Consider the following 27329-nt stretch of genomic DNA (forward strand, 5'->3'; position numbering starts at 1 on the left):
TCCCCTTAGCATCTAATGCACATGCATGCTCATCCAACTCATATTTTTCATTGACAACCTCCTTAACTTCAATTTATTCACATCTTTAATCATGCTACATTCGACCATTATTTAACAACAATTCATGTATCCTTTTTATTAAACACTCAAAATCAACCATCTTCATACCTCATCACCAAAGACATCAAAATACCAACCAAGAATGTAACATTCATGGCCGAATATCATCTCCATCAAATAACACAATTTGAACCATGGCTAGGTAGATTTCAAACTTACAACTTAAAATATACATGAATCTCAAAGAATAATATCAAACATACCACAATCTAGTTACATGCATGGCCAAACTTCTTAGAAACTTTTCCCCTAGGCACCGAATATTCAAGAGCTTCTTAATCAACTTAAAGGTGACCAAATGCCTTAACTTCAATTTCTTCTTTTTCTTTCTTTAGGTACGGCAATGGAAGAAGAAAAGATGAGACAACTTTGTTTTTATCACCCTTTTCTTTTAATAAAAATTCATATTTCATAATATTAATCCATTAAACATTTAATTCTTTAATATAAAAGACGTGAAATGCCCATCACCCACTAACTATTATAATGCTAAAATGCATATATTATTTATTACCCATCACCTTGGCCGGCCACTACATTAAAAGTGGTCCATTTGACATGCAAGTCCCCCATGTCAATAATTCATGCTTTAATAGGCCACTTCGAAATTCACCTATCACATTTTCAAATCTTATCACATGAGTCCTTCCTTATAAATTAATACCTAATCGATAAAATCAAGGCACGAAATATTCACACATACAAATTCCACATATATAAGTACAGAATATAACATCTAATTATTTTTGTGACTCAATTTTGTGGTCTCGAAACCACTTTCTGACTAGGGTCAAATTAGGGCTGTCACAGTGTTTCTGGAGTAGCCCCGAATGTGGCAAAATATTTGTTAGAGGCTACGGAGCGGATTATGGATGATCTTGACTGTACTATGGAACAGAAACTGAAAGGGGCAATGTCGTTATTGCGAGACGAGGCTTATCAATGGTGGCTCACTGTGAGGGAAGGTACACAAGCTGACCGTCTGACATGGGATTTCTTCAAAGCATCCTTCCAAGGGAAGTATGTGGGTGCAAGTTATGTGGACGCCCGAAGGAAGGAATTTCTGAACCTGACCCAAGGGAGCAGGACTGTGGTGGCTTATGAGGCAGAGTTTCTGTGGTTGAGTCGTTATGCTCGTGGGATAGTAGCTACTGAGTATGAACACTGTGTGCGGTTCTGTAACGCCCCCATGCCCGAGACCGTCACTGGAGTCGAGCTTGAGGTGTTACCGAACATAATTTATCAAATTAAGAACTTCGAATCATTTGTTTCTACATTCAGAGCTTTCTAGTTACCTGCGTCACAGTTACAAGAAAAATCATATCTCAAGTTACGAAACTTGAAATCAAGATCCGTAAATTTTTCCTAAATCTAGACTCATATATCTATTTACTAATTTGTTTCTAGAATTTTTGGTTAGTGCAATTAGTACAGTTTATTAGTTAAAGTTACCTCTGTTTCAGGACTTGGCTGGGCTGACCTCTATTTACTTCGAACCACATATCTCTCTGTGAAAAAATTATATGACTGTGCCGTTTGTTTATCCTAAAACTAGACTCAATAAGGATTCCAAGAATATAAAATACAACACCTAATTATTTTTGTACAATTTATGGTGAATTCTTAAAGTTGGAACATGGGATCCAGAAATCACTCTGGCCCTGTTTCACAAAAATTCAAATATCTTCTAACATATAATTCCTTTACCTGTTTCGTTTGTTTTATGTGAAAATATACATATTGGGCTTCAATTTCATATTTAATCCATCACTAAATTCGATTTCTATGATTTTTAGTAAATTTTCAAACTCACATCAGTGTTGCTGCAATGTTCTGTTTATGGCAAATTTCATCTTTTCATGAGTTTTTATGGACTATATAACCTATTAACTTTCCATGACATCAAACATGGTCTAAATTAGTCATTTCCATGACCTATCATTATCAAGCATTTTCTCAACCAAATCACCACCATATCACAAAATTATTTACACGAAATAGGTATATTGCTATACATGCCATACTTAAGTTTTACAAGCCATTTACCAAAAAGTGTCCTTCGGATAGTGTGATCGAACCTTCGACCTGTCCCGATTCCCGAGCCGGCTTGTTCAAAAATACAGTGAATAAAAAGGATGGAGTAAGCATAAATGCTTAGTAAGTTCATATGCAAATAACAAGTAACATAACAATACAATTATACCAAACAACCTTAGCATAGTATCACCAAAACATATATCACATTTCTAAACATCATTCATCATCTTACCACCTTATCGTTGTTGTATCTATTTTCAACCCGAGGGTTAAGTACATACCTGTCCAAAGTGTCCATTTCACAACACTTACCAAAACGTCACTTGCATCTTAAGTGTTCTTCCATTTCACTAGAAATTTTACCCGTTGAACACATCGGAATATAATTCGGATACATGGATAATTTGCACATAAGTGCCACATATGTAATCAAGAAATCATGTAACCCGCCCCTAAGTGAACTCGGACTCAACTCAACGAGCTCGGGTGTTCGCATCCATAAGTGAACTCGGACTCAACTCAACGAGTTCGGATGCCTAGTTACATCTCACGAACTCGGACTCAACTCAACGAGTTCGAACATTCGCATCCGTAAGTGAACTCGAACTCAACTCAACGAGTTCGGATGCTCAACCATCCTAGTGACATGTCACTTGTATCCTAATCTATTCCTAAGGTTCAAACGGGATTTTCATCGAACACATATCCTTGCCATCTTCCATAAAATACCAAAACCAATACTCGGTAGCACTTTATATTTAACAAATAATACACATAATTTGCATTTTATTCGAAAATAACCACAAAGCATATATTTCATGATAAAAATCAGCATGTCATATAATTAACGTCAATAACTTATAAATAACAATTATGCTACATTATTCACACATGAACTTACCTTGGTACCAAAATATAATGATTTTGCAATTTAGTCCACAATCTTTTCTTTTCCTCGATTGGGGTCGATTTCACGTCTTTCTTGATCTAAAATAACACATTTAGCTTATTTAATACTCACATTATCAAATTAGTCTTTAATTCAAATTTTAGCAAAATTACAATTTTACCCCTAAACTTTTGCATATTTACACTTTTGCCCCAAATCTCGGGAATTAAACTTAATTCCTTATTCTTATGTTTTATAACATGCTGATCACTTTTACCTTCTATGGCAACATCAAATTCTCACTCTAACATGTACTTATGACTATTAGGTATTTTTGCCGATTAAGCTCTTTTACTCGTTTTCACTCAAAACCGAGTAGCACAAGTTGTCTAACATAATTTAAAACCTCATTTTCTATCATAAAACATCAAATTTCACAAATTTCACCTATGGGTATTTTTCCAAATATTAACTCTAACTCAAAATATTACTATCATAAGCTATACCGAGTTACCGGGATTTCAAAAACGTAAAATCATTAAAAACGGGGCTTGGAATCACTTACTATGAAGCTTGAAAGTTGAAGAAACCCTAGCTATGGAGAGAGGGAGCATTCGGTAGCAACTAAGGATGATGATAACCAATTTTGTGTTATTTTTCCCTTTTTATTTCATTTAATATCCAAATGACCAAAATGCCCCTCCTTACTAAACTTTTAAAAAAATTCCTTCCATGTCCTAATTTTGTCCATGAACTTAAAATTGGTCAAAGTACCATTTAATACCTCCTAATTAATATTCCAAAGCAATTTCATACTAAAAACTTCTAGAATGCAAGTTTTGCAACTTATTCGATTTAGTCCTTAACTTTAAATTAAACTCGTTATGGCAAAAATTTCTTCACGAAATTTTCAGACAATTATGCAATCATATCATAAACCTCAAAATAATTATAAAATAATTATTTCTATCATGGATTTGTGGTCACAAAACCACTATTCCAATTAGGCCTTAATTCGGGATATTACAGGTTCGAAGATGGACTTTACGATGAATTGAGAATTTTGATAGCTCCACAGAAGGAGCGAGACTTTGCTGCCCTTGTCGAGAAAGCGAAGATTACTGAAGACGTGAAGCGCTCTGAGCGCTAGAATCGAACGAAAGATAGGGGCAGAGTTAAGAGGGACTTTGGATCCTCAAGTTCTGGAGGTAGACCTTTTAAGAGGGCCAAGTTGGATGGGCCAGTTCGAGCTGGAGGTCTTGTTGCTACTACAAGACCACAGCCCTGTGCTGACTATGGAATATCTCATTTGGGTGAGTGTTGGAAAAAGATTGGAGCGTGTTTCAGATGTGGGTCCACAGAGCATCAAGTTAGGAATTGTCCTCAGAGGCCTACTCAGATGCAAGTCATAGGACAGGGTCATGTTCAACCTGTGAGGGGTGGTCAGCCTTTGGGAGGTCGTGGACAGGATAGAGGTGGAAATGGGTTTGGACAAGGACATGGAGCACCAGACAGGGGCACAGGTAATACTAAGGCGAGACAACCAGCCTTGGTTTATGCTGCTCGTCGCCGAGAGGATGGTGATGCCCCTGACATCATAACCGGTACGTTCCTGATTTATAACTTGCCTTATGTTGCCTTAATTGATATTGGATCCACACATTCATATGTTGCGTGCACTGTGTCTGGAATGTTGGGTATTTCAATCTGAGAGCACTGCTAGTGAAATGACAGTGTTGAGTCTGCTAGGACAATCGGTAAGAGTGGACAAGTTGTTCAAGGGTGTGCCCTTAGAAGTTCAAGGGGTCGTATTTTCTGCAAATTTTATTGAACTGCAATTCGGGGAATTTGATATTATTTTAGGCATGGATTGGCTAGTGAAGCATCGTGCGAAGTTGGATTGTGCTGCTAAGCGGTTGATGTTGAGGACTTCAGAGGATGAGGAGGTGGTTGCAATAGGGGAGCGAAGGGATTATTTGTCTAATGTAATATCAGCGTTAAGGGCCGAGAAGCTAATATCAGCGTTAAGGGTTGTGAGGCTTTCCTGGCATATGTTAGCAATTCTGAGACTAAAAGTCTTACTGTTGGAAATGTTAGAACTATTAAGGAGTTTATGGATGTTTCTCCAGAAGAGCTGTCGGGCTTGCCTCCAAACCGAGAGGTCAAATTCGGAATTGAGCTTCTACCAGGGACAGTTCCAGTGTCTATCGCCCCATATAGAATGGCACCAAAGGAGCTAGTGGAGTTAAAGGCTCAAATTCAAGAGCTGTTAGACCGAGGGTTCATTCGAACGAGTGTGTCTCTGTTGGGAGCACCAGTTTCTTTTGTAAAGAAGAAGGATGGGTCCATGCGCATGTGCATCGACTATCGTCAACTGAATAAGCTGACCATTAAGAACAATTACCCTTTACCGAGGATTGATGATGTATTTGATCAATTGCGGGGAGCTACTGTGTTCTCCAAAATAGATCTTCGATCTGGGTATCATCAGCTTAAGGTTCAGAAAGCTGATGTGTATAAGACAGCGTTTAGGACTCGTTATGGTCATTACGAATTCCTAGTGATGCCGTTTGGGTTAACGAATTCACCAGTTGCTTTTATGGACATGATGAACCGAGTATTTCAACCTTATCTAGATCGGTTCGTAGTAGTGTTCATAGATGATATTTTAGTGTATTCGAAAATCGAGGAGGAGCATGATGAACATTTGCGGATTGTTCTTCAAATTCAGAGACAGAAGCAGTTGTACGTAAAATTCAGTAAGTACGAGTTTTGGTTGCAAGAGGTGCCATTTCTGGGTCACGTGGTGTCTGTCGAGGGGATTAGGGTCGACCCTCGGAAAATTGAAACCGTGTTAGGATGGAAACCACCAAGGTCTGTATCTGAGATTCGAAGTTTTCTAAGTTTAGCGGGGTATTACAGACGTTTTGTGGAAGGATTTTCAGTGATAGCTGCACCATTGACTAAATTTTTGCGGAAACGGGTGCCGTTTGTGTAACACCCCGAACCCGAGACCATCACCGGAGTCGAACACGAGGTGTTAACAGACTTTAAACCACTTATAAAAAAATTTCCCAGACACTGCCAATCTGCGTGCTAGTCGCTTTAAAAATCATATCTTGAGTTCAGAAACTCGGAATCCAGTTCCGTAAATTTTCCCTGAAACTAGACTCATATGCCCATCTACATATTTTTTTCTAGAATTTTTGGTTGGGCCAATTAGTACAGTTTATTAGTCAAAGTCTCCCATGTTACAGGGATCGACTACACTGACCTTTGCGCATTACGACTTGGATATCTCCCTGTACAGGGCTTCAATACTGATGTCGTTTGTTTCTATAGAAACTAGACTCAAAGAGGAATCTATACATATATGGCATGACTCCTAATTATCTCTGGTTAATTTATAATGAATTTCCAAAGTAGAAACAGGGAATCCAGAAACTGTTCTGGCCCTGTCTTACGAGAACCTGAATATCTCTTAACATACTGTCCATATGATCGTTTCGTTACTTTCCTATGAAAATAGATTCATCAAGGTTCGTTTACATAATTTATTCACTATTTAATTCCCTTCCTACTATTTTTAGTGATTTTCCAAATCTACCTCACTGCTGCTGTCAGCATCTGCCTTTAAGGTAGACTTTACCTATTTCATAGTTTCCATGATTCAACTAGCCCTTTTAGCATAAATAGCACAAATTATGATAGTGATTAACCATTCCCATGGCCAATCCTTGTTAAGCATATCCACACCTCTCAATAACCATATCCATACCAAATGATTATAACATTATACTCAAACATATATAAGCCATTTTCGCATGGCTATCCAAAATTATACAAGTCCCAAAGGGTCCATGACCCCCAACAAAAAGGGTAGTCCTATACATGCCATTTCGAAGTTCAACCAAATTGTACCAAAAGGGGGGGGCTTTGATAGTGTGGGCGACTTCGACTTCAAAATCCCGAGTCCGATAGCTGGAGAACCAAAATCTATAAAACAGAGAATCAAGGAGACGGAGTAAGCAATTTATGCTTAGTAAGTTTTGAGCAAGGGATTCCAGCACAACAAAAGTATAGCATTCATGTAGCTAAATGGATAATTTCATATGCACAATTTTTCAATATCATACTTACTTCACATTACCAACCCTTTTATTCATACACAAAGATCAACTTAGCCAAAGGCCGGTAGCTCATTTATCAACTGAGCGAATACTTATTTGTAAGGGCTCAACTAATTCAAAACACATACGAAACATACCTCAATGTTGGGATGTTTCAAGCGTATTAACTGAAATTTTTACAGCAAGATCATTCATTCCCAAATCACGTACCTTCGGAATTTAACCGGATATAGCTACTCGTTCAAATGCCTTCGGGACATAGCCCGGTTATAATAACTCGCACAAATGCCTTCGGGACTTAACCCGGATTTAGTAACTCGCACAAATGCCTTCGGGCTTAGCCCGAAATTAGTATCTCGCACAAATGCCTTCGGATCTTAGCCCGGATATGGTCACTTAGCACAAAGCCTTCGGGACTTAGCCCGGACATCATTCAAATAACCATGCACATTTAACAATAAATCATGGCACATTCGTATTTCGTTTTCGTTAGCAAAACTCAAACACAAGACACTTATCATTCTTGCAATTTCGGCTCAATAGCCACACACAAAGAGCATGATTTTGATTTGCTTAAAACGTGATCTAATCAAATCATAATTTAAGCTCTTTTACTCAAGAACTTACCTCGGATGTTGTCGAACGATTCCGATGGCTACTCGACCACTTTTTCCTTTCCCTTATCCAACTGGGGTCCTCTAACTCTTGAGCTAATTCAAACAAATTTAACTCATTAAAGTCTCATTTTGCTAGCTTATGGCCGAATATGACAAGGAGTTTGATAGGTCATATGGCCACCCTTTTAGCTCAAATACACAATGGTCATACGCATTTTTAATCACATCAAGCAATTTAATACAATTCATTCGAACATCGAAAGAGAAGCTCAAGGTATTTAGCCCATATATACATTAGACAGTAGAGTCACATGTGTACGAAATCACGAATCGAATTCAACATACTAGCTAATATTTCCCCTTAGCCGAATTTTCTAAGTCAAGCTAAAGCCATCAATAGGCTACCTATGGCCGAACATACACATAGCTTATGTACTTATTCATGTGGCCGAACATACATGTCTATGTTGGGGCCGATTGCAACACTTAATACATTCTACAAGTATGGTTACTTGTATTGACTAAACACCATTTTGTTTCAAGTTCAAAACTTGGCTAATACACACATATATACACTAGTAAAGCATCCTCTCCCTTTCCATCAATTTAACACATGCATTACTCATTAATATACAAAAATTATATTCGGCCTTAGCACACAACTTGCTAGCCGATTCTTCTCCATCTAGCAACCAATGCACATATGTGCTCACTCAAAAATGCTAAAAAAAAGATTCAAGAATCATCAATCCACCATCACATGCATCATTAACAAGCTTCATATTTAGCATGCAATGGCATTAACACAAAATCCACCTAGGCCGAATATCATCCCCATGACATAGCAAAGATTTGAACCATGGGCTAATTAGAACTCAAGCTAGCAACTAAAAACATGCATGAATCTCATGGCACAACCTCAAACATACCTTGATCTAGATACAAGTATGGCCAAACCTCCTCCTAATCCTCTCCCAAACCAAACATGAAGCAAGAAATCCTTCCTCCTTCCTTAGAATTTTCGGCCAAAAGAAGATGAAAAAGGATGAACAAAATTTTTCTTTTTTTTTTCTTTAACTCACGGCAATGGGGGGGAAAACAACCACACACTTTTTTTTTGTTTCCATTTCTTTATTACCCATACTCCTTATTTTATTTTTCCTAACATACCTCACTAACATAACATGTTTGTGACATGTTTCCACTCATAGCATGGCCGGCCACTATGCCTTAATTTGGGTAAATTGACATGCAAACCCATCATTTTCACAATATGCATTAATAGGCCACTTTGCATTTGCCTAGTACATTTCAAAATTTTCTCACATAAGTCCTATTTGATAAAATTCACTTACAATCAACAAAATTCAAACACGAAATTTTCACACATGCACATGTACATATAATGAGCATCAATTATGACGATTAATTATTTTTATGACTCGGTTTAGTGGTCCCGAAACCACTTCCCGACTAGGGTCAATTTTGGGCTGTCACAGTTTGTTTGGTCCGATAAATAACAAGAGAGTTTTGAGAAATTGAAGAAAGTTTTGACTGAGGCCCCTATTTTGATTCAGCCAGAGCCTGGAAAGGAATTTACTGTTTATAGTGATGCGTCACACATTGGATTAGGCTGTGTGTTAATGCAGGAAGGAAGGGTGGTTGCTTATACATCACTACAACTTAAACCTCACAAGGCAAATTATCCCACCCATGATCTGGAATTGGCAGCGGTGGTGTTTGCGCTAAAAATTTGGAGGCATTATTTATATGGGGAAAGAACGATTATTTATATGGACTATAAAAGCCTCAAATACCTCCTTACTCAGAAGGAGTTGAATCTTAGGCAATAAAAATGGATTGAGTTGCTTAAGGATTATGATTGTTCAATTGAGTATCATCCAGGCAAAGCTAATGTGGTAGCTGACGCGCTGAGCCATAGAGTTGTCTCTGATTTAAGAGCAATGTTTGCTCCTCTTAGCCTGTACGGTGATGGTAGCGTGTTAGCTGAATTGCAAGTAAGACCGACTTGGACTGATCAAATTAAGGAGAAACAGTTTTTGGATGAGTCACTAGTTCCTCGTTTTCAGCAAGTGGAAAAGGGTGAAACTTCAGAATTTGGACTGAGCAGGGAAGAGGTGTTATGTTTCCGAGGAAGAATGTGTATATCGAATGATTCTGAGCTGAGGAAGTCTATTCTGCGAGAGGCGCATGGTAGCCTTTATGCCATGTATCCTGGTGGGAATAAGCTGTACCGAGATCTTCGTGAGATATATTGGTGGTCTGGGTTGAAATGCAAAGTTACCGATTATGTGAATAAGTGCTTGACGTGCCAGCAGGTTAAGGCTGAGCACCAATTACCTTCTGGGTTACTACGCAAGTTAAGATTCCACTTTGGAAGTGAGAGAGGGTAACTATGGATTTTGTGAGTGGTTTACCCTTGACGCCTTCTAAGAAGGATTCGGTTTGGGTGATTGTAGACCGACTGACTAAGTCAGCTCATTTTATACCAGTCTGCACTGATTATTCATTACAGAAGTTGGCCAAGTTATATGTGGCTGAGATTGTAAGACTGCATGGGGTACCAGTGTCTATCATATCGGACAGAGATCCTAGGTTCACATCTCGGTTTTGGAAAAGGTTACACGAAGCTTTGGGTACACAACTGGATTTCAGTACGCGTTTCATCCGTAAACGGATGGACAGTTGAGAGAGTAATACAGATATTAGAAGACATGTTGAGAAGCTGTGTTTTGGATTTCAAGGGCAGTTGGGAGGATTATTTGCTGTTGGCAGAATTTGCGTATAGCAACAGCTATCAATCCAATATTCAGATGGCACCGTACGAAGCTTTATATGGTCGTAGGTGTCGTACCCCTACTTGTTGGACTGAGCTAGGTGAGCAGCAAATTTTAGGGCCGGAGTTAGTTGCTGATACAGAAAGCAAGGTAAAGCAAATTCGAGAGTAGTTGAAAGAGGCGTTTGATAGGCAGAACTCCTATGCATACTTAAAGCGTAAAGGGATCGAGTACTCTGTGGGGGATTATGTCTTCCTTAAGGTGTCACCGTGGAAGAAAATTATGTGGTTTGGACGGAAGGGCAAGCTGAGCCCTAGATTTGTTGGGCCTTACTGGATACTTAAACGAGTAGGACTGGTTGCGTATCACCTTGAGTTGCCCCCGGAGCTAGAGAAATTCACGATGTGTTCCACGTTTCCATGCTTAGGCAATATCATTCTGATCCCTCGCATGTCGTACCTGTTGAGGAAATTGAAGTTAGGCTTGACCTAACCATCGAGGAAGAACCAGTGCAGATATTGGAGCGTGATGTTAAAGTATTGAGGAAGAAGTCTGTTCCTCTGGTCAAAGTACTGTGGCGCAATTACGGCACGGAAGAGGCCACTTGGGAACCAGAAGAGTCGATGCGGCATCAATACCCTCATTTATTTTGACCAGGTAAATTTCAAGGTTGAAATTTCTTTTAGGGGGTAGAATTGTAACTCCCCAAAAATGTGGGGTCTGTAATTTTGCTTGTTTTGGCATATTGTCCATGTTTGCTTGAATGGTTAGTTGATTTAAGTGTGTTTGGGGGTGTTTGAGTAGTTCTGGGTTCAAGTTTCGGCTTTTGCAGCGTTCTTGTTTTTGCTCTTAAAAGAACCTGAACGCTGGCACTTAGGCTTTATAAATATTCATGGTTGATTGGTGACACAGAAGGTCTTGTGGCTTAGTGGTAAGTAGTGTGTTGTGCATTTGTATAGGCATGGGTTCGAATCCCAGGTAACACAAGGGGGGCTTTATTTTATGTTTTGGTGGTGCAAGAGGAAGAGTTTGACTCAAACTCTGCAGAAGTGGTTGGAGACTTGGTAAAAGGGGATTTGGTTTGAATTTGAATGAGAGGTTGGTGAGATTGTGGAGGATAGGGGGAGAGAATTGGGGAGAAAATCAAGGGATGTGGTGTTGGTTGGAGGTTGTGGCCGAATGGAGCACTAAGGTTCCCTTGGTTTCGGTTTGGGGAAGGTTGGAACGTTTTTGTGTGGTGTGGAAGTGGCTAAATTCTCCTATACTCAATTTCGGTACTCTACTGTCTCGAGATTCTTTCATTTGCATATTTTCTTTCTTATTCTATTCTCTCTGTTGTTATCTTTTTGTGTTAGTCAAGCGAGCATTCTCTCTTTCTGTCTTATTCTGTTTGGTGAAGCACTACTTCCCTTGTTGTTCTGCGTTAGCCGATTCTCTCATCTCCCCCAATTCTTTTTTTCATACTCCTTTACCATTAGTCGACTTGATTTTCTCCCTCTCATCATTTTCTCTTTTCGGTTTTCTTTAGCCGAACCACTCTTGCTCTCTTCTCTGTTCATCTTCTTCTTCTTCTTGTTTACCCTCCTTGGTCAATTATTGTGCCTCTTTTTCCTGTGCACTCGCTTCTTTTGAGCATCAAGTTCCGACAAGCATCCATTGTGCTAGCATATTTTCTGCCTATCGTTTGGTCTTGAGGTAAGTGTTCTTTCTTGTGCCTATTATTCTTTCGTTTCCTTCTCAAGTGGAATGTTCAGTTAGGGATGCTAATTCTTTACTCCTTTTGCATGTTTGGGATCTCTGGATTCTAACTCTCGAAGAGATAAAGGGGAGCCTTCAGCGCTCAAAGGTGTACAAATTACTTTTTGGCATTCGATCTAATCACTGGGGTAAGAAGACTAAGTTGTCAGTTGCGGTTAGATATCAAATCTTTCTAACTCTAGTTTGGGATTTAATTAGACTATAGGTATCAAGCTTTGAATTTTATACTTATTGCTCATAAAATCTACTGTTAATGCAGTAGATCGGCAGGAGTTGTTCGATCGTTTTCAATCGGTGGTCTAAGGGTTGTAGATCATATTTCTTGAGACAAGGATGGATAGTTGAGAAACTTGGGCGATTTCGTTAACAGGTGTGTAACCCCACCCTTATCAGTATCGATCAAAAGCTGAAACTACGACATGAGAGGTTCCTCAAGTATGCGAATGCTCCTGGGTAAACCGAGCCATACACTATAGGTGACGACCGAAGGGGTCACCACGAAAAACTCGTGGGCTTGACTACTTTTGGGCCTCGTAGGGCCGAGATAACCAGTGTGGGCCAATGGGCTTACGGGCCCACACGGACAAATTTGTACGGTAGGTGCCAGACTGTGGTTTGGGTTGTGAAATTGCATAGTCATGACCGAAAAGGGACTAGATGGGCCACACGAGCGTGCGGACCAACTTGGGCCGAGGAATGGGTGTCGGGCCCATTGGCACTGTTTGGCCATATGGATTATTTGAGTTATTTTTAATTACCAAAGGCCTTCCAAGAGGTCGTTAATGGTATCGAGACCCTATAATGGATAAATGACCGAAATACCCTTGAGGGGTAAAAATTTACGATTTTACCCCTGGCTGGCGAAATGATTATTATGTCCTAGCAATAGGTTAACTGAAGTGTGTTGATGTTATGAAACTGGTTGTGATTACAGCATGCTGCATACATTTAATAATTATGATATGACATACTGCATGGGGATAGGTATATGATTTGGAGGGAGTACTGTACTGGTGACTATGTCACGATGATTATTACTGGTGGTTTACCACGCTTACTGTTACTGCCAGCTATGCTGCATCATTATTATTACTGGCAGCTTTGTTGCGATATTGGTGTGCTGGTTGGGTGGGTCGATTGATATCCCCATAGGTGTGTTGGTTGGTATGGGTGGTGTGCTGGCTGGTATGGGACGGGTTGCATTACGCATTTATACTGATACTGTATTGGGCTTATGCCCACAATGCTACTGTATAGGGCTAAGGCCTAGACTGTACTATGACTAAATAGGGCTTTGGCCCAGATTGTACTGATACTGTGTTGTTTACTGTATGTTTGTTATTGGGATTACACATTGAGTTTTCGTAAACTCACTTTGTTTCTAACTGTGCAGGTAATCTCTAAGCTTAGATTGTTTGGAACTGCGAGAGACTCGGGGATGGCCACAGTACTGTTTCTACTTCTTTAAATTACGAATAGATTTTCGTTTTGGGTTTTAATTTATGTAATAAAGCCGTTGGTGGTTTTTAAGTTTTAATTTGGATTGAGGTTTCTTATATTAAACTGTTAGTCTAGGAAAATGCGAGTTTTCAAAATTGCATGATTTCCTAAGGAACACGAGATTCCAAAAATAAAGTTTTAAAATGCTTCTGCGATTTTAACTGAAGTAACATACCAAAGGCAATCATAATGGTACATGTTTTGACGTGCATTTTAATTAAATAATAATAGATGGGTTTAGATTCAGTACCGGATTTTTACCGGAAAGATCAACTTTGAAAAATGATTTGATGTGACACGCCAGATTCGGCCATAACGTTTAGGCTAGGTTTGGGGTGTTACATCGGTACTAATACAAAATTCAGATTCTTTTCTCATCTCGCACTGAGCCATCTTAGCTTGCAACTCCTTATCACTTTTCTAAGCTTCACGGATCTCTTGTAGAAATGTCTATCTAGCTCTCAACTCTGCTAGAATCGAACCATCTTAGACACAGTCAATTGAGTATTCATGGCTCTCAAGTCAAACAATGACTTTCTACTCAAAGCGTCGGCGACTACATTCACCTTTCCCGGGTGATAGTCAATTATCAACTCATAGTCCTTTCTTAGCTCTAACCATCGTTGTTGTCATAGGTTTAACTCCTTCTGAGTCATCAAATATTTGAGACTTTTATGATCGGTAAATACTCGGCATTTCTTGCCATACAAATGATGTCTCCAAATTTTCAACACAAACACGATGGCAGCCAACTCTAAATCTTGCGTCGGGTAGTTTTTCTCATGAGGCTTTAGCTGTCTCAAAGCGTAAGCTATAACCTTACCTTCTTGCATAAGCACGTACCCCAAACCATTCAAGGAGGCATCGCTATATATCCGATTGCACTAACACTGGCGCTTCGGTCAACAAGGCCTTTAATTTCTCGATGGAACTTTTTTGTCCATTCGAACTTAACATCTTTTTGCGCTGCCTTGTCATCGGAGTAGCTATCATAGGGAATCCATTTACAAACCGTCTATAGCATTTCGCTAAACCTAAAATGCTTCGAACCTCTGTCACATTCTTTAGTGGTTTCCACTCAACAATAGCCGAGATCTTCCTTGGGTCAACTCTAATCCCATCTCCCGGCACAATGTGTCCTAAGAATCCAACCTCTCTAAGCCAAAATTCAATCTTACTGAATTTGGTGTATAGCTGCTTATCTCTCAAAGTTTGTAAAACCATCCTAAGATGCTCCGCCTGTTCACCTTTATCATGCGAGTAAATCAGTATGTCGTCGATAAAGATCACTACGAACTTATCCAAATACAACTGAAAAATGCGGTTCATCAAATCCATAAACACCACCGGGGCATTAGCCAAACCAAAAGGCATGACAAGGAACTCATAATGCCCGTACCTCATCCGAAACATAGTCTTCGGTACATCATGCTCCTTAACTCTTAACTGATAGTAGCCAGACCTCAAATCAATCTTAGAAAACACGGTGGCTCCCTTCAACTGATCGAACAAATCATCGATCCTTGGAAAAGGATACTTTTTCTTCACATTTACCTTGTTGAGTTGTCTATAATCGATACATAACCTCATCGATCTGTCTTTCTTTTTCACTAAAAGAACCGGAACACCCGACTGTGAATAGCTCAGTCTCACAAAGCCTTTATCTGTTAACTCTTGCAACTATACCTTCAACACTTCCAATTTTGTCGGATTCATCCTATATGGAGCGATCGAGATAGGTACCATACCAGGGACCAACTCGATACCAAATTCAACTTCCCTAGTTGGAGGTAATCACGGTAACTCCTCCGGAAACACATCTATAAACTCACAAACCAGTGGTACCAGTTCAATCTTCAACTCAGACACTTGAGTATTTAACATAAAAGTGAGATACGCCTCATATCCTTTTGTCAAATATTTCTCAGCAGTCAAAGACGACATCATTAAAGACAATTTATCTGATTCATCTGGTCCAACCCGAAGAACATTCCCATCTTCACATTTCAACTCAATAACTTTCCTCCCACAGTCCACTACAACACTATGAGAGGTCAACCAATCCATTCCAAGGATTACATCAAATCCATAGAACGACAATAACATCAAGTTAGCCGGAGAATAATGACCTCTAATTGTCGAAGGACAATTTCTACACACTTAGTCAACAAGTACATGTCTGCCTAAAGGGTTGGACACTCTTATCACAATTTCAGTGGACTCTACTAGCATGTTCATACGGGATATCAATTCCATACAAATATAAGAGTGGGTAGACCCCGGATCAATTAAAGCAACAACAGACATATCATGGATAGAGAAGGTATCCGTGATCATGTCGAGAGACTCTACCTCTTCACGGGCACGAATAGCGTAAGTCCTTCCAGGCGCTCTACCTCTTCACTGTAGCATCTCTTAATGCACCTCTACTGGTAGCCCCGCTTCCAGGGTTCTTTTGTGGTCTACCCTTCAAAGGAGCACTACTTGCTCTCACTTCTTTCTTTTCCTCTTTGTCAACTAGCTCGGGACAGTCTTAGATGAAGTGATCCAGTGACCCACATTTGAAGCACCCTCTTTCTTTACCTCGGTACTCACCGAAATGGCGCCTACCACGTTGCCAACATTCTAGCCTATTTGGCCAAGCACTGCCGACACTCGTGACAGAAGTGGTTTGAGCTCTAGAGGCTGTGTTCTGCTAGTTTTAGTTTCTATTCGAGAACTCCACCGAAGCATTCGATTGGGTAGTGAATTCCTTCAATTTCTTAGATGAGTATTGATTCTATTTTCCCAACTATCTTTTCCTTGAATCACGCGACTCAATAGCCTCCTTTCTCCTCTCTTTAGTCAACTTATCTACTTTGCATGCTCTCTCAACGAGTACCACAAATTCCCTTAACTCTAAAATGCCAACAATATTCTCGGATATCATCATTAAGACCATCCTCAAACCTCTTACACATGGTGGCTTTTGAGGACATGCACTCCCGCACATACTTGCTGAGTCTCACAAACTCAAGTTCATATTTCGTTACTGTCTTACTGCCTTGCTTCAACTCTAAAAATTTCTTCATTTTCTGTTTTATGAATCCCTGGCTAATGTACTTCTTTCGGAACTCATCTTGGAAGAATTCCCAAGTTACTCTCTCTTCAGTACAATGAACACGAGAGTATTCCATCATTCGTAGGCTGAGTCTCGTAAGAGTGACACCGCACACTTCACGCACTCTTCAGGCGTGCATGACAGTTCATCAAATACTTTGATGGTATTCTCCAACCAAAACTCTGCTCTCTCTGGGTCGTCATCTATTTTGGCCCGAAATTCCTTAGCCCCTTACTTCTGGAATCTTGTCTACCAGAGGCTTCTCCCTCCTAAACATGTCTGCTCCTTGCAGAGCTACAGGGGCATACTGAGGAATCGGAGGAGATAGGGGAGGTGGAGTGTTCGGATTTGCACGAACAGACTCTGTGTACCAAGCATCCATCATTCAGAGATAGGCTTCTCTAGCCCCTCCGCCTTGGCCCATAGTCACGGGCTCACTCTCAACTGGTGCGGCCCCTTCAGCGGTAGCCAGCGTTTTACTCTCCACGTCATCCGCTGTAGCTCTATTAGGATCCATTTAATATATGAAGATACAATTTATAATCGTTAGGAGTCGTCACACTATGAATATACAGTTATGGCATGTATACCTAGACTCGTACTCATGCTAGGTTAGTCCTAAAATCGACTAAACTATAGCTCTGATACCACTAAATGTAACACCCCATACCTGTATCCTACGCTGGGACAGAATACAAGGTGTTACCTAACTTAAACTCGTGCTTACGACCAATTTCAAGTCTCCAAGACTTGGACAAATTTAACACTTTCTCAAGTTTATCAATACGTCCTTAATATGGGCCTACAAGGCCCAAAACACAAATCAAAAATCATTCGGAACCAACTCGGGTTCTTTAGTCAACTTTGGAAAAATGGCACTTGACACAGGGCCACACGCCCATGTTGGAAGGGCAACACGCCTGTGTGACCAAATCGACTTGGTCATGCTATTGGCTCGTGTGACTCACATGGCCTAAGCAATACGGGGACATGCCCATGTCCTTCACCTGTGTGGAATTAATTCTAAATTCACACCTACAGGGGTTTTCACACGGCCTGGCACACGCTCGTGTCCCTGGCGCGTGTCCTTCGAACGGCCATACCATGCCCGTGTCCTAACCCATTTGCAAAAACTTGAACATTCTGTTTCTGACGTCAGCAATTCTTAAGGGTCACACGTCCAAGGCACACGCCCGTGTGCTAGGCCATGCCCTTCACACGGCTGAGACATACAGACTTGCAAACTTTACGTGTAGGTAATACACAGCTAGACAACACGCCTATGGGGCTAGCCGTGTGTCACACACGGCCTAGACACTTGCCCATATGCCTACCCGTGTCGACAAAATAAGGTTATTTACCAAGCCTCTTTGACACCTTTACTTACATAACCTCAATAAGATCACTCTATACCAATACAAGGGCACATCATATGGTCAAATCAACCACAATAGACAACATTTCAATTGTGCAAATTTACTCATCCATAAAAAGTAACATCTACTATACAATATCAAAATAAATATTAACCATTACCCATGACCTTATACAAAATGAAAAGATTTAACCCAAGCCACACATTTTGCTAATTTCTCAAGGACACAAAAAAATAAAGTCTAAGCCATATACATGCCATACTAAAAAAAAGAAGTCTAACTATACCGAGTGCTTCGGATGATAGTGTAATCGTAGCCTCCAATGTCCGTTGAATCCTCGAGCTATTTAAGTGTCACTATAACTAAATGGGAAAAGGAGAGGGAGTAAACATAAAGCTAAGTTGCACATAAATAAATATATGATGACAATTTTACCATTCTTCAACATGCTCATCACACAAAAATGGGCATAAGCACAACTTACTCATCACTATCCCTATAAATTTAATAGCATATATCGAGCTCATATCTCATGCATGTCAAATAATTACCTAAACCACTCACAACACGGTTATACCTTCCTCATTAGCTTAAACTGCATCTCTCACTGTTGAACCATTCGGAACTTTACCGGATATTTGATAAGCCTCAAACATGGGGTAGGGTGCCAATGCCATATCCTAGACATGGTCTTACACTGACTATCATACTGACTATCATCTCGTAGCCGATGCATGTCCCAGACATGTCTTACACTGGCTTTTGTCTCGAGGCCGATGCATATCTCAGACATGTCTTACACTAGCACTCGTCTCGATGTCGATGCCATGTCCCAGACATGGTCTTACACGGGCTCTCATAATGTGGCCGATGCATGTCCCAGACATGTCTTACACTAGCCCACAATAACCCATATGTCATGGCATGGATATCTAATTTATTTCCTATGTTCAAACGGGAACTCTACTATCTCTATTATCATCATACTTTCTCAATTCCACAATCAAACAATTCATTCTATATTAATTCAAATACAAATCAACACACACATTAGCAATGTAGTTGTATTATTTACACACAACTTACCTCGGATTACAAAATGTGGTGACTAGTCGATTTAGTCGATTTGTTTGGATTTCCATTGATCTAGGTTCGGATTCAATATTTCTTCATCTATAATAGCAATATTTAGTCACTAAATAAAATTTGGCAATAAAAAATTCACATCTTCGGTAAAATGACCATTTTGCCCCTAGACCCGAAAATTGATTTTTATCAAATTTCTTCATATCTTGAGCCTAGACGAACTCCTTTTTCTCTTATAGTAGCCCCAAATTCCCACTATTTCATACATATATCATCTATTTTACAACTTATGCAAAATAATCCTTTTAGGTGCTTTCATGCTAACACCATTTACAAAAGTTGTTTATAGCATACCCAAGACTCATTTTCTTTCATAAAAACAAAGTAAACAGTACAAATCCTTTCATGGAAAAACCCTAAACTCTTAATCATTTTGCAAATTAGTACCCTCATTTGAAAGCTCGTGCTTCAAAGGTCTCAAAAGTACAATAATATTCAAGAAAAGCCATTAAAATCACTTACTTGCAAGAGGAATGAGTTGCTGAAATTTTTGAAGCTCAAAACCCCTAACAATGGCTGACAAATCGAGGGAAATGAAGAAAGAATAAAATAAAAAGATGATAGCTAGGTTTAGGGCATTATTATATCATACATTTTGTCATCAAATTACCTAATGTTGACTTTTCAACATTTTTATCTCCCATGACCGGCCAGCTAAGATTTAACGGTATTTTGCCCTTTAAATACCCCTAGATTAAGGTTCATAACAATTTAACACCCTTAGCCATCAATTTAAGACTTTTGCACTTTAAGCGATTTAGTCCTTTTTCGAAATTAAGCATGCAAACGCTAAAATTATTTCACCAAATTTTTCATGCACTAATATAAACTTATTATAAGTCTAAAATATTAATAAAATATTTTCTCTGACTTCGGATTGGTGGTCCCGAAACCACTATTCTGACTAGGCCCAAAATCGGGCTATTACATTTTCGGTAAAAATGACAAATAGGGCTGATTTGTAAAAGTCTATTGAGTAGAAAAATGTAGGTTGTCATAAGCATGAAAACGGTTTGATTAGGCTTGGGTTGTGAGGAAATTGAATGAAACTCATTTTTTCGAGCCTAGGGACTAAACGTAAAAATGTCAAAAGGTTAGGATAAAAAATGTAATTTTTTCCGTAGTGCATTTTTTTGGCAAAATTGAATAATGTGATGATTAAATAAGTTAAATTTGATATTATAGATCAAGAAAAATGAAGTTCGAGTTTAGATCGGGGAAAAAACAAGGTTGTGGACTAAATTGAACTAATAACCATTTTTGTAACCGAGGTAAGTTCGTATGTTAAATAAGCTTTAATATAATTGTATTTAAATGATTTAATATTGCATGAATTGTATGATTGATTGTGTAGACGAGTTTAACCCTACAGACGAGTTCAACGACAGTTCGATAAGCAAGAAATCCTGAACAACCCTAACCCGTATCTGTCGCAGGACTAGGGTTAATGGCATTACCAGACATATCAGAACATTTCGCATTCATTTCACAAACATCATAGCATTATAATCAAACATCAACAAAAGACCCTTTTCTTAGGTCAATAGGACCATAAACATGCATTAGGAGGAGGTCGGGACTAAACCGAACACATATAAAATTTTTCCAAAACTTAACAATTTTTCTAAGTTACGAAGGTCACACGCCCCGTGTAAACAAGCCGTGTGCCTTGCACGAGATTAGACACGGCCATGTGTCTAGGCCGTTGCAAAATAGGGCATACATACTGACTTGTCCACACCGCCACAAGACACACCCATGTGTCTAGCCCGTGGTCGAAACTGAATTAGCCATACGGCCTGGCACACGCCCGTGTGTGCACGACCATGTGGTCTACCCAGGCTCATTTCAAAATGGCCCTCGAGCAACATGGCAGAGACACACACTCATGTCCTTGCCCGTGTGGGAAAAAATAGGTCATTTACAAGGCTAATATACCACCCATTTGGGTCCTCCCTACAATTCCAAAATCAAGCATCATATATGCAACATTTTCAGCCAAATTCAACTCCAAGCATGTATCAATCAATCCATAATATCATCAACCAATTTCATGCCCATTCTCTATATTTAAGCATATTAAAATCACCTACTAAACATTACCAAATTCCCAACTATGAACATACCAAAATGACCATTTCACTTGGCCATATACATATATATATCTCTAAACATATCACATTATTTGCATTTTTAAAATGTATTCGAATAACTAATGCATCTTCAATGTTATACTCATTATTTTACCTATAGGAATATGAACCATAAGTCAAAAATACATCCAATATTTCACTTCAATGCTCAAGCTAAATCATATAACTAATTCCACCATACATATAATCCATGAATCATACTTCCCAAACTAAGCTCAATACATAACCAAATATATACAATATTAGCATCATAATTAAGCCATTTTCGCATGCTATATATATATATACTCAAATCAAAATGAACCATCTCAAAACTAACCTATACATGCCACATAACCAAAACTTAGAGATTTTATTTACTAAAGCGATAACTGGATAGTGTATGATGTCTCCTACAACTTCCAACCTGAGCAAGTCTCTGAAACTCTATAGACATAGGAAAAACACACAACATAAGCTTTGAAAACTTAGTAAGCCATAAGCAAATGAATCATTTCAATGATATTTATAACCAACATCACTAAATCAAATTTAACAAATCGCAATCACATATACATTCATTGTACTCGTAAATTCATATAACCATATTAAACAACTTCACTTATCTTATTTGTCAATGAACGTATAACCATGCTTTCAAATTTGAATAACAACTATTAAGTCAATCATATAAGTCAAGCTAGCACATATTCATTACATCGCCAGTCAAACTATGTTCATTTATTACAAATCATACATAAGGTTAAATCAACTTCTTTATAAACACTTCCAAACTCAAGCATCCATAATTCCCTTATTTACATAAACCAAATTTGCATATATGGACCATATAACCAACTCAACAATTTTAATTTCATTATCTATTCAAGTTTTTGAACCAAGAAATCATACATCAAAGCCATGTTTCATATTTCATAAATCTCATGTTCGAAACATAGAACCATAATTTCATATAACGAGCATATATAACACATCATTCATTTATATACATTCATATCATTCGTTGTCACATATTTCACATATGGTCATATGATATATACTCACCTTTCATTTCTGAATTTCATAAACAAATCACGCGTACCTGAATCAGATACAATTTTACATAGTTATTCTTTCCTCGGAATGCCCGTTGAACTGTTTGGAATCAATAAGGATACTCGGATAGCTCATACGCTAATGCCAACATCCCAGATGTGGTCTTACATGTAATCAAATATTGATGCCACTGTCCTAGACAGGGTCTTACACGAATTCATATACGATGCCAATGTCCCAGACATGGTCTTACACGTAAATCACAAATCGATGCCAACATCCCAGATGTGGTCTTACACGATAACACATATCAGAATCCTATGTCATGACATATGTATCCTAACTATTCCTATGGTTCGTAAAGGCTTTTCAGACATTGTCATATTATCGAAACTCTCTCAATTTCACCTATTCAAAAAATCCATGATTGAAACAGATTCTCCAAAGCTCAATTCAATTCAGCATCACATATATATTTCTTTACAACTCAATTCAGCACATATAATGCACATACATTTCAATTTAACAACATTTATTTACTTACAAACTTACCTCGTATAACATGAACGAACCGGAATGACTATTCGATAATTTTCGACTTTCCCCAATCTAAATCTGATTTCCTCATTTATTGATCTAATTCAATAAAAATTTTACTTATTTAATCATATACTCAATCAAATTCATCCAAAAACACATAAATGGAATAATTACACTTTGCCCCTAACACTTCACATTTTTCACAATTTAGTCCCTGTTTCACAAAATACAAAATATTCAAAATTTGACCACACCCATGCTTGGCCAAATTTCAATAAGGTCCCTAGCAGCACATTTCTTTCATTTATTTCACATTTTGACCCTTCAATTTACAAATTTACAATTTAATCCCAAATAGGCATTTTACTAAAAATCACTTAATTAAATATGAAAATCTATTAACATTTTTCATCATTAAACACAAAAAACTCAAGCTATCAACAATGGCAAAATCAAAAATTCTGAAAATTAAAGCATGGGCTAGCTAATTTACGAAGTAACGATCTCAAAAACGTAAAAATTATCAAAAATTGAGTAAAATACATACTCAAATTAAGCTTCAAAAGTGTCAAACATTCAAAGCTTCATCCATAGCTTTCTTTTCTTCCAACATTCAGCAAAAAGGATGATAATGCATGGCCAATTTATGAATTGTTTTATTTAATCACATATTAATACATAATTTACTAGTTTAACCTTTTTATTAAAAAAAATTCAACAATTCCAACTCCCATAAATGTCCATTAACACTTAAACGATATAATTACCATTCAAGTACTCAAACAATTAAAATCTATAGTCATTTAATGCATTTAACTTATAGAATTCAACTTTTATGCTTTACAAGATTAAGTTCTTTTTATAAAATCGAGCACACAAACGATAAAATTTTCATACGAAAATTTTACACATATCAATTCACATACTTTAAGCACGGAATATAATATTAAAATAATTTTCTAACTCGAATTTGTGGTCCCAAAACCACTGTTCCGACTAAGGTCTAAACCGGGCTGTTACAAACCCCATTTGAACTTTAGGAATAGATTAGGATACAAGTGACATGTCACTAAGGTTACCATTGTTATGTGATTATGTAATCCGGGTGCTGGTCTCGTACGCCCTACCAGTGGTTGAGTATACCGGCATATGTTGCGGTTACTTGACAACTTGTATGAGCAGCACCGAGTTGCTACGTCTTGACTGACAGCTTGTGTGAGCAGGCCTATTGATTAGCTCGAGAGTGAGCAATTATGCGATATGGGATTGAGGTAGCATTTGTCTACATATGTGGCACTTAGTGTGCAAGATTTCCAAGTATCTGACATTATTATTCCAAGTGGTTCACGAGTATGTCAAAGATGAGAATAATTTTAGATTCGTTACGAGATGGTACAGGTATGTACTCGAAGCTTATGATTATATATATCATGAAATGACAATTTCAAGGTAATTTGTGATGGAAATGAATTATGATCATGAGATTATGGTAAATTATGTTATCTTATGTTATATTACTTGTATGATTAATGTATGGTAAGGTTGCTTATTTCTTCATACGAGCTTACTAAGCTATATAGCTTACTCCGTTTTATTTTCAATGTTTTATAGTGTCACAAAGCTAGCTCAGGATTAGAGATCATTAGAAGTCGCATCACACTATCAAAATGTTATTTTGGGTACCGATGATTTTAAACATTTTGAGAATATGGCATGTATAGGGACTTGGTCATTTTGTTATATGTGTCATTTGATTTGGCCAAAGTAATGGCTTATATTTATTTAAGGTGATTTGGTGTTTGGCCATGTAATTGGCTTATTTTGGCTAAAAAAGATTGTAAGCCCATTTATATAAGTATATGTGCTATTTCTTTTTTGTTTATATGTTTTGTAATAGGTTGCTATATGTTTATTATGGTTAAAAGACTTGTTGTGAAATGGATGAGATTGGTCTTTTGTGTGCTAGGAAATCTAAGTAGAATTATGCATGATGGAAGTATTCATGTTGATACTTGTGAATGTGAGTTTGGAATGAATTGATTTGGTAAAATATGCTATAGTAAATATGTTAAGTGTTGGTAATGAATGATATGATTTAGCATTGATTGTGGATGTTCTGGTTGCTTAAACCTGCCATGGATTATGCCTTTGAACTTGTGTGAATGTAGGTGTAAATGAGGGTGACAAATGGCTTAGTAAATAGCCTTTATTTTGTCCACACGGGTAGACACATAGGCATGTGTCTAGGCTGTGTGTGACACACAGTTTGCCCCATGGGAATGTATTCTGGCCTTGTGTCTCTTGCACTCTAATTTTTAGAAATAGAATGCTTAGAATTAAGCACACGGGTAGAGATACAGGCGTGTGTCTCAACTTGTGAGAGACACGGCCTAAGGCACCGGCGTGTGTCCCGACCATGTGAAGTTTGCACATATTTTATGAAAATATAATTTACCACAAGGCCTGGCACACGGGCGTGTGACTTGGCCGTGTGACATCAATTTGTTCATGCATCGCAAAATAGAGAGTTACATGGTTTAGGGACACGGAGTGTGTGACCACACGGTCTGCCCACACGGGCGTGTCCTAAACCACATGGGCGTGTGACCCCTATTCATAGCAAAAATTTTTGAAGTTTTGTAAAAATTTCCTAAGTGCTTGATTTAGTCCCTAACCACTTCCAAAGCATGTTTTGGACCTCATAGGCTTGTATTAGGGACTTGGTGATTGAATCCAAATGATTTTAATTTGGATGCAAATTTATGACTCAGAATAGTATGTTTGTTTGTGATATGTGTCTAATAATGCCACGTATCCTATTCCGGCATTGGATACAGATAAGGGGTGTTACATAAGTCGATGTCTAAGAGGGAAAAGAATGAATGGCTAGGGTTTAAGCTAATTACTTGAAGGGTTATAAAAAATATGGTGGTAGAGAGGGGTTTATATAGTGATGAATTAGGAAAACTTGTTGCAAAATTTTAGCTACTTAAGTGACTCGGGTGGCAAGTATAGATGGAGGGAAAAGTGGTAGCAAAAATTAGGGTTTTGGGGAACCATTATGGACGACAATGTGGGTGAATTTCTCTTCTTTGTTGTTTTAGGCCTTGAGCCCAAACTATATTTACAAACTAGACTACTTAAGATAAAATAAACTAATTAGTATTTGGGTCAAATTGACCTCCTTATTGAACATAAAAATAAAATTAAAAATTAAAATGGAAATGAAAATGAAAATTTTCTTTCGGGCTACGTAGAAAATTTCTTCTCGAAAAATTACATCAAATTAAATTCTTAGAAAAGGTTAGAGAGTCACAAATGGTCCCGTTTAAGTTCCAATCTCCTTAGATAGAATTAATTTGAAATACTAATTCAATAAAAATAATTTCTAAGCGTGTCACTTATTCAAATGAAAGAGAAAAAAAACTAAAAATAAATTAACGACAGAGAGAGTGAAGAGGACTCCCTTAATGTTATTGATGATTGACACTGGCAAAGGCAATGTCGAACGGCCATTTATCATACCAACCATATCCATCTACAAAGAAGAAGTAATGTTTTCTAGGAATTATATTCAATATTTGCTTAAAAATAGCAGCAGGAAATGGTCTTCCTGTTTCGCTCTGCTCGACTTTTTGCCGTTCATACAAATTTGCCTACCCATGATGATCCTTAACGAAATCAGCTCATTTTCTGTTAAACCTTCTTTCTTTGGTACAAGTCTCATCCACTAAATTTCATAAATGGGATTCATGATCCTTGCTTTTAACCATTGAGATTTGAGTTTTCGAGGATTAAATACTCGAGATTGAATCGAACTCTTCTGCCCCTTGACATATCTATTTTCAATATTTGCAATAGTCCACTCAATACCTTTCTAGTGTCTGTTCAAAACAATTAAGTCTAACTTGGGTGACTCTTCTCTTGATGGGTTTGGTTGCTTGTACTCATATGATGATAGCTCTAATGACTCGAACTGAACTTTTGAACTGAATTCTTCCAATTTAGCTTTCAGATATGTATCATCCTCATCTCGATGTGAGGATTCATATGAAATACCTTTCAATGGATCATTGGGAATCAATGCATCTTCCATGGAGACAGTAAAACAATCTTTAACCTCATCAGGA

At 38.1% G+C, this 27329-nt stretch overlaps 1 protein-coding gene across 1 annotated transcript; it reads left to right on the forward strand.

The window, feature by feature from the left end:
- Positions 1-988: 988 nt before the first annotated feature.
- LOC107902159 (uncharacterized) lies at positions 989-6044 on the forward strand. The gene is made up of 6 exons (XM_016828381.1): positions 989-1293; positions 4076-4175; positions 4269-4650; positions 4910-5099; positions 5144-5246; positions 5778-6044. The coding sequence occupies exons 1-6, from the start codon at positions 989-991 to the stop codon at positions 6042-6044; spliced, it is 1347 nt and encodes a 448-aa protein (XP_016683870.1).
- The last annotated feature ends 21285 nt before the right edge of the window (positions 6045-27329 follow it).

This window comes from Gossypium hirsutum, chromosome A13, assembly GCF_007990345.1.
Source record: "Gossypium hirsutum isolate 1008001.06 chromosome A13, Gossypium_hirsutum_v2.1, whole genome shotgun sequence".
Taxonomy (NCBI): domain Eukaryota; kingdom Viridiplantae; phylum Streptophyta; class Magnoliopsida; order Malvales; family Malvaceae; genus Gossypium; species Gossypium hirsutum.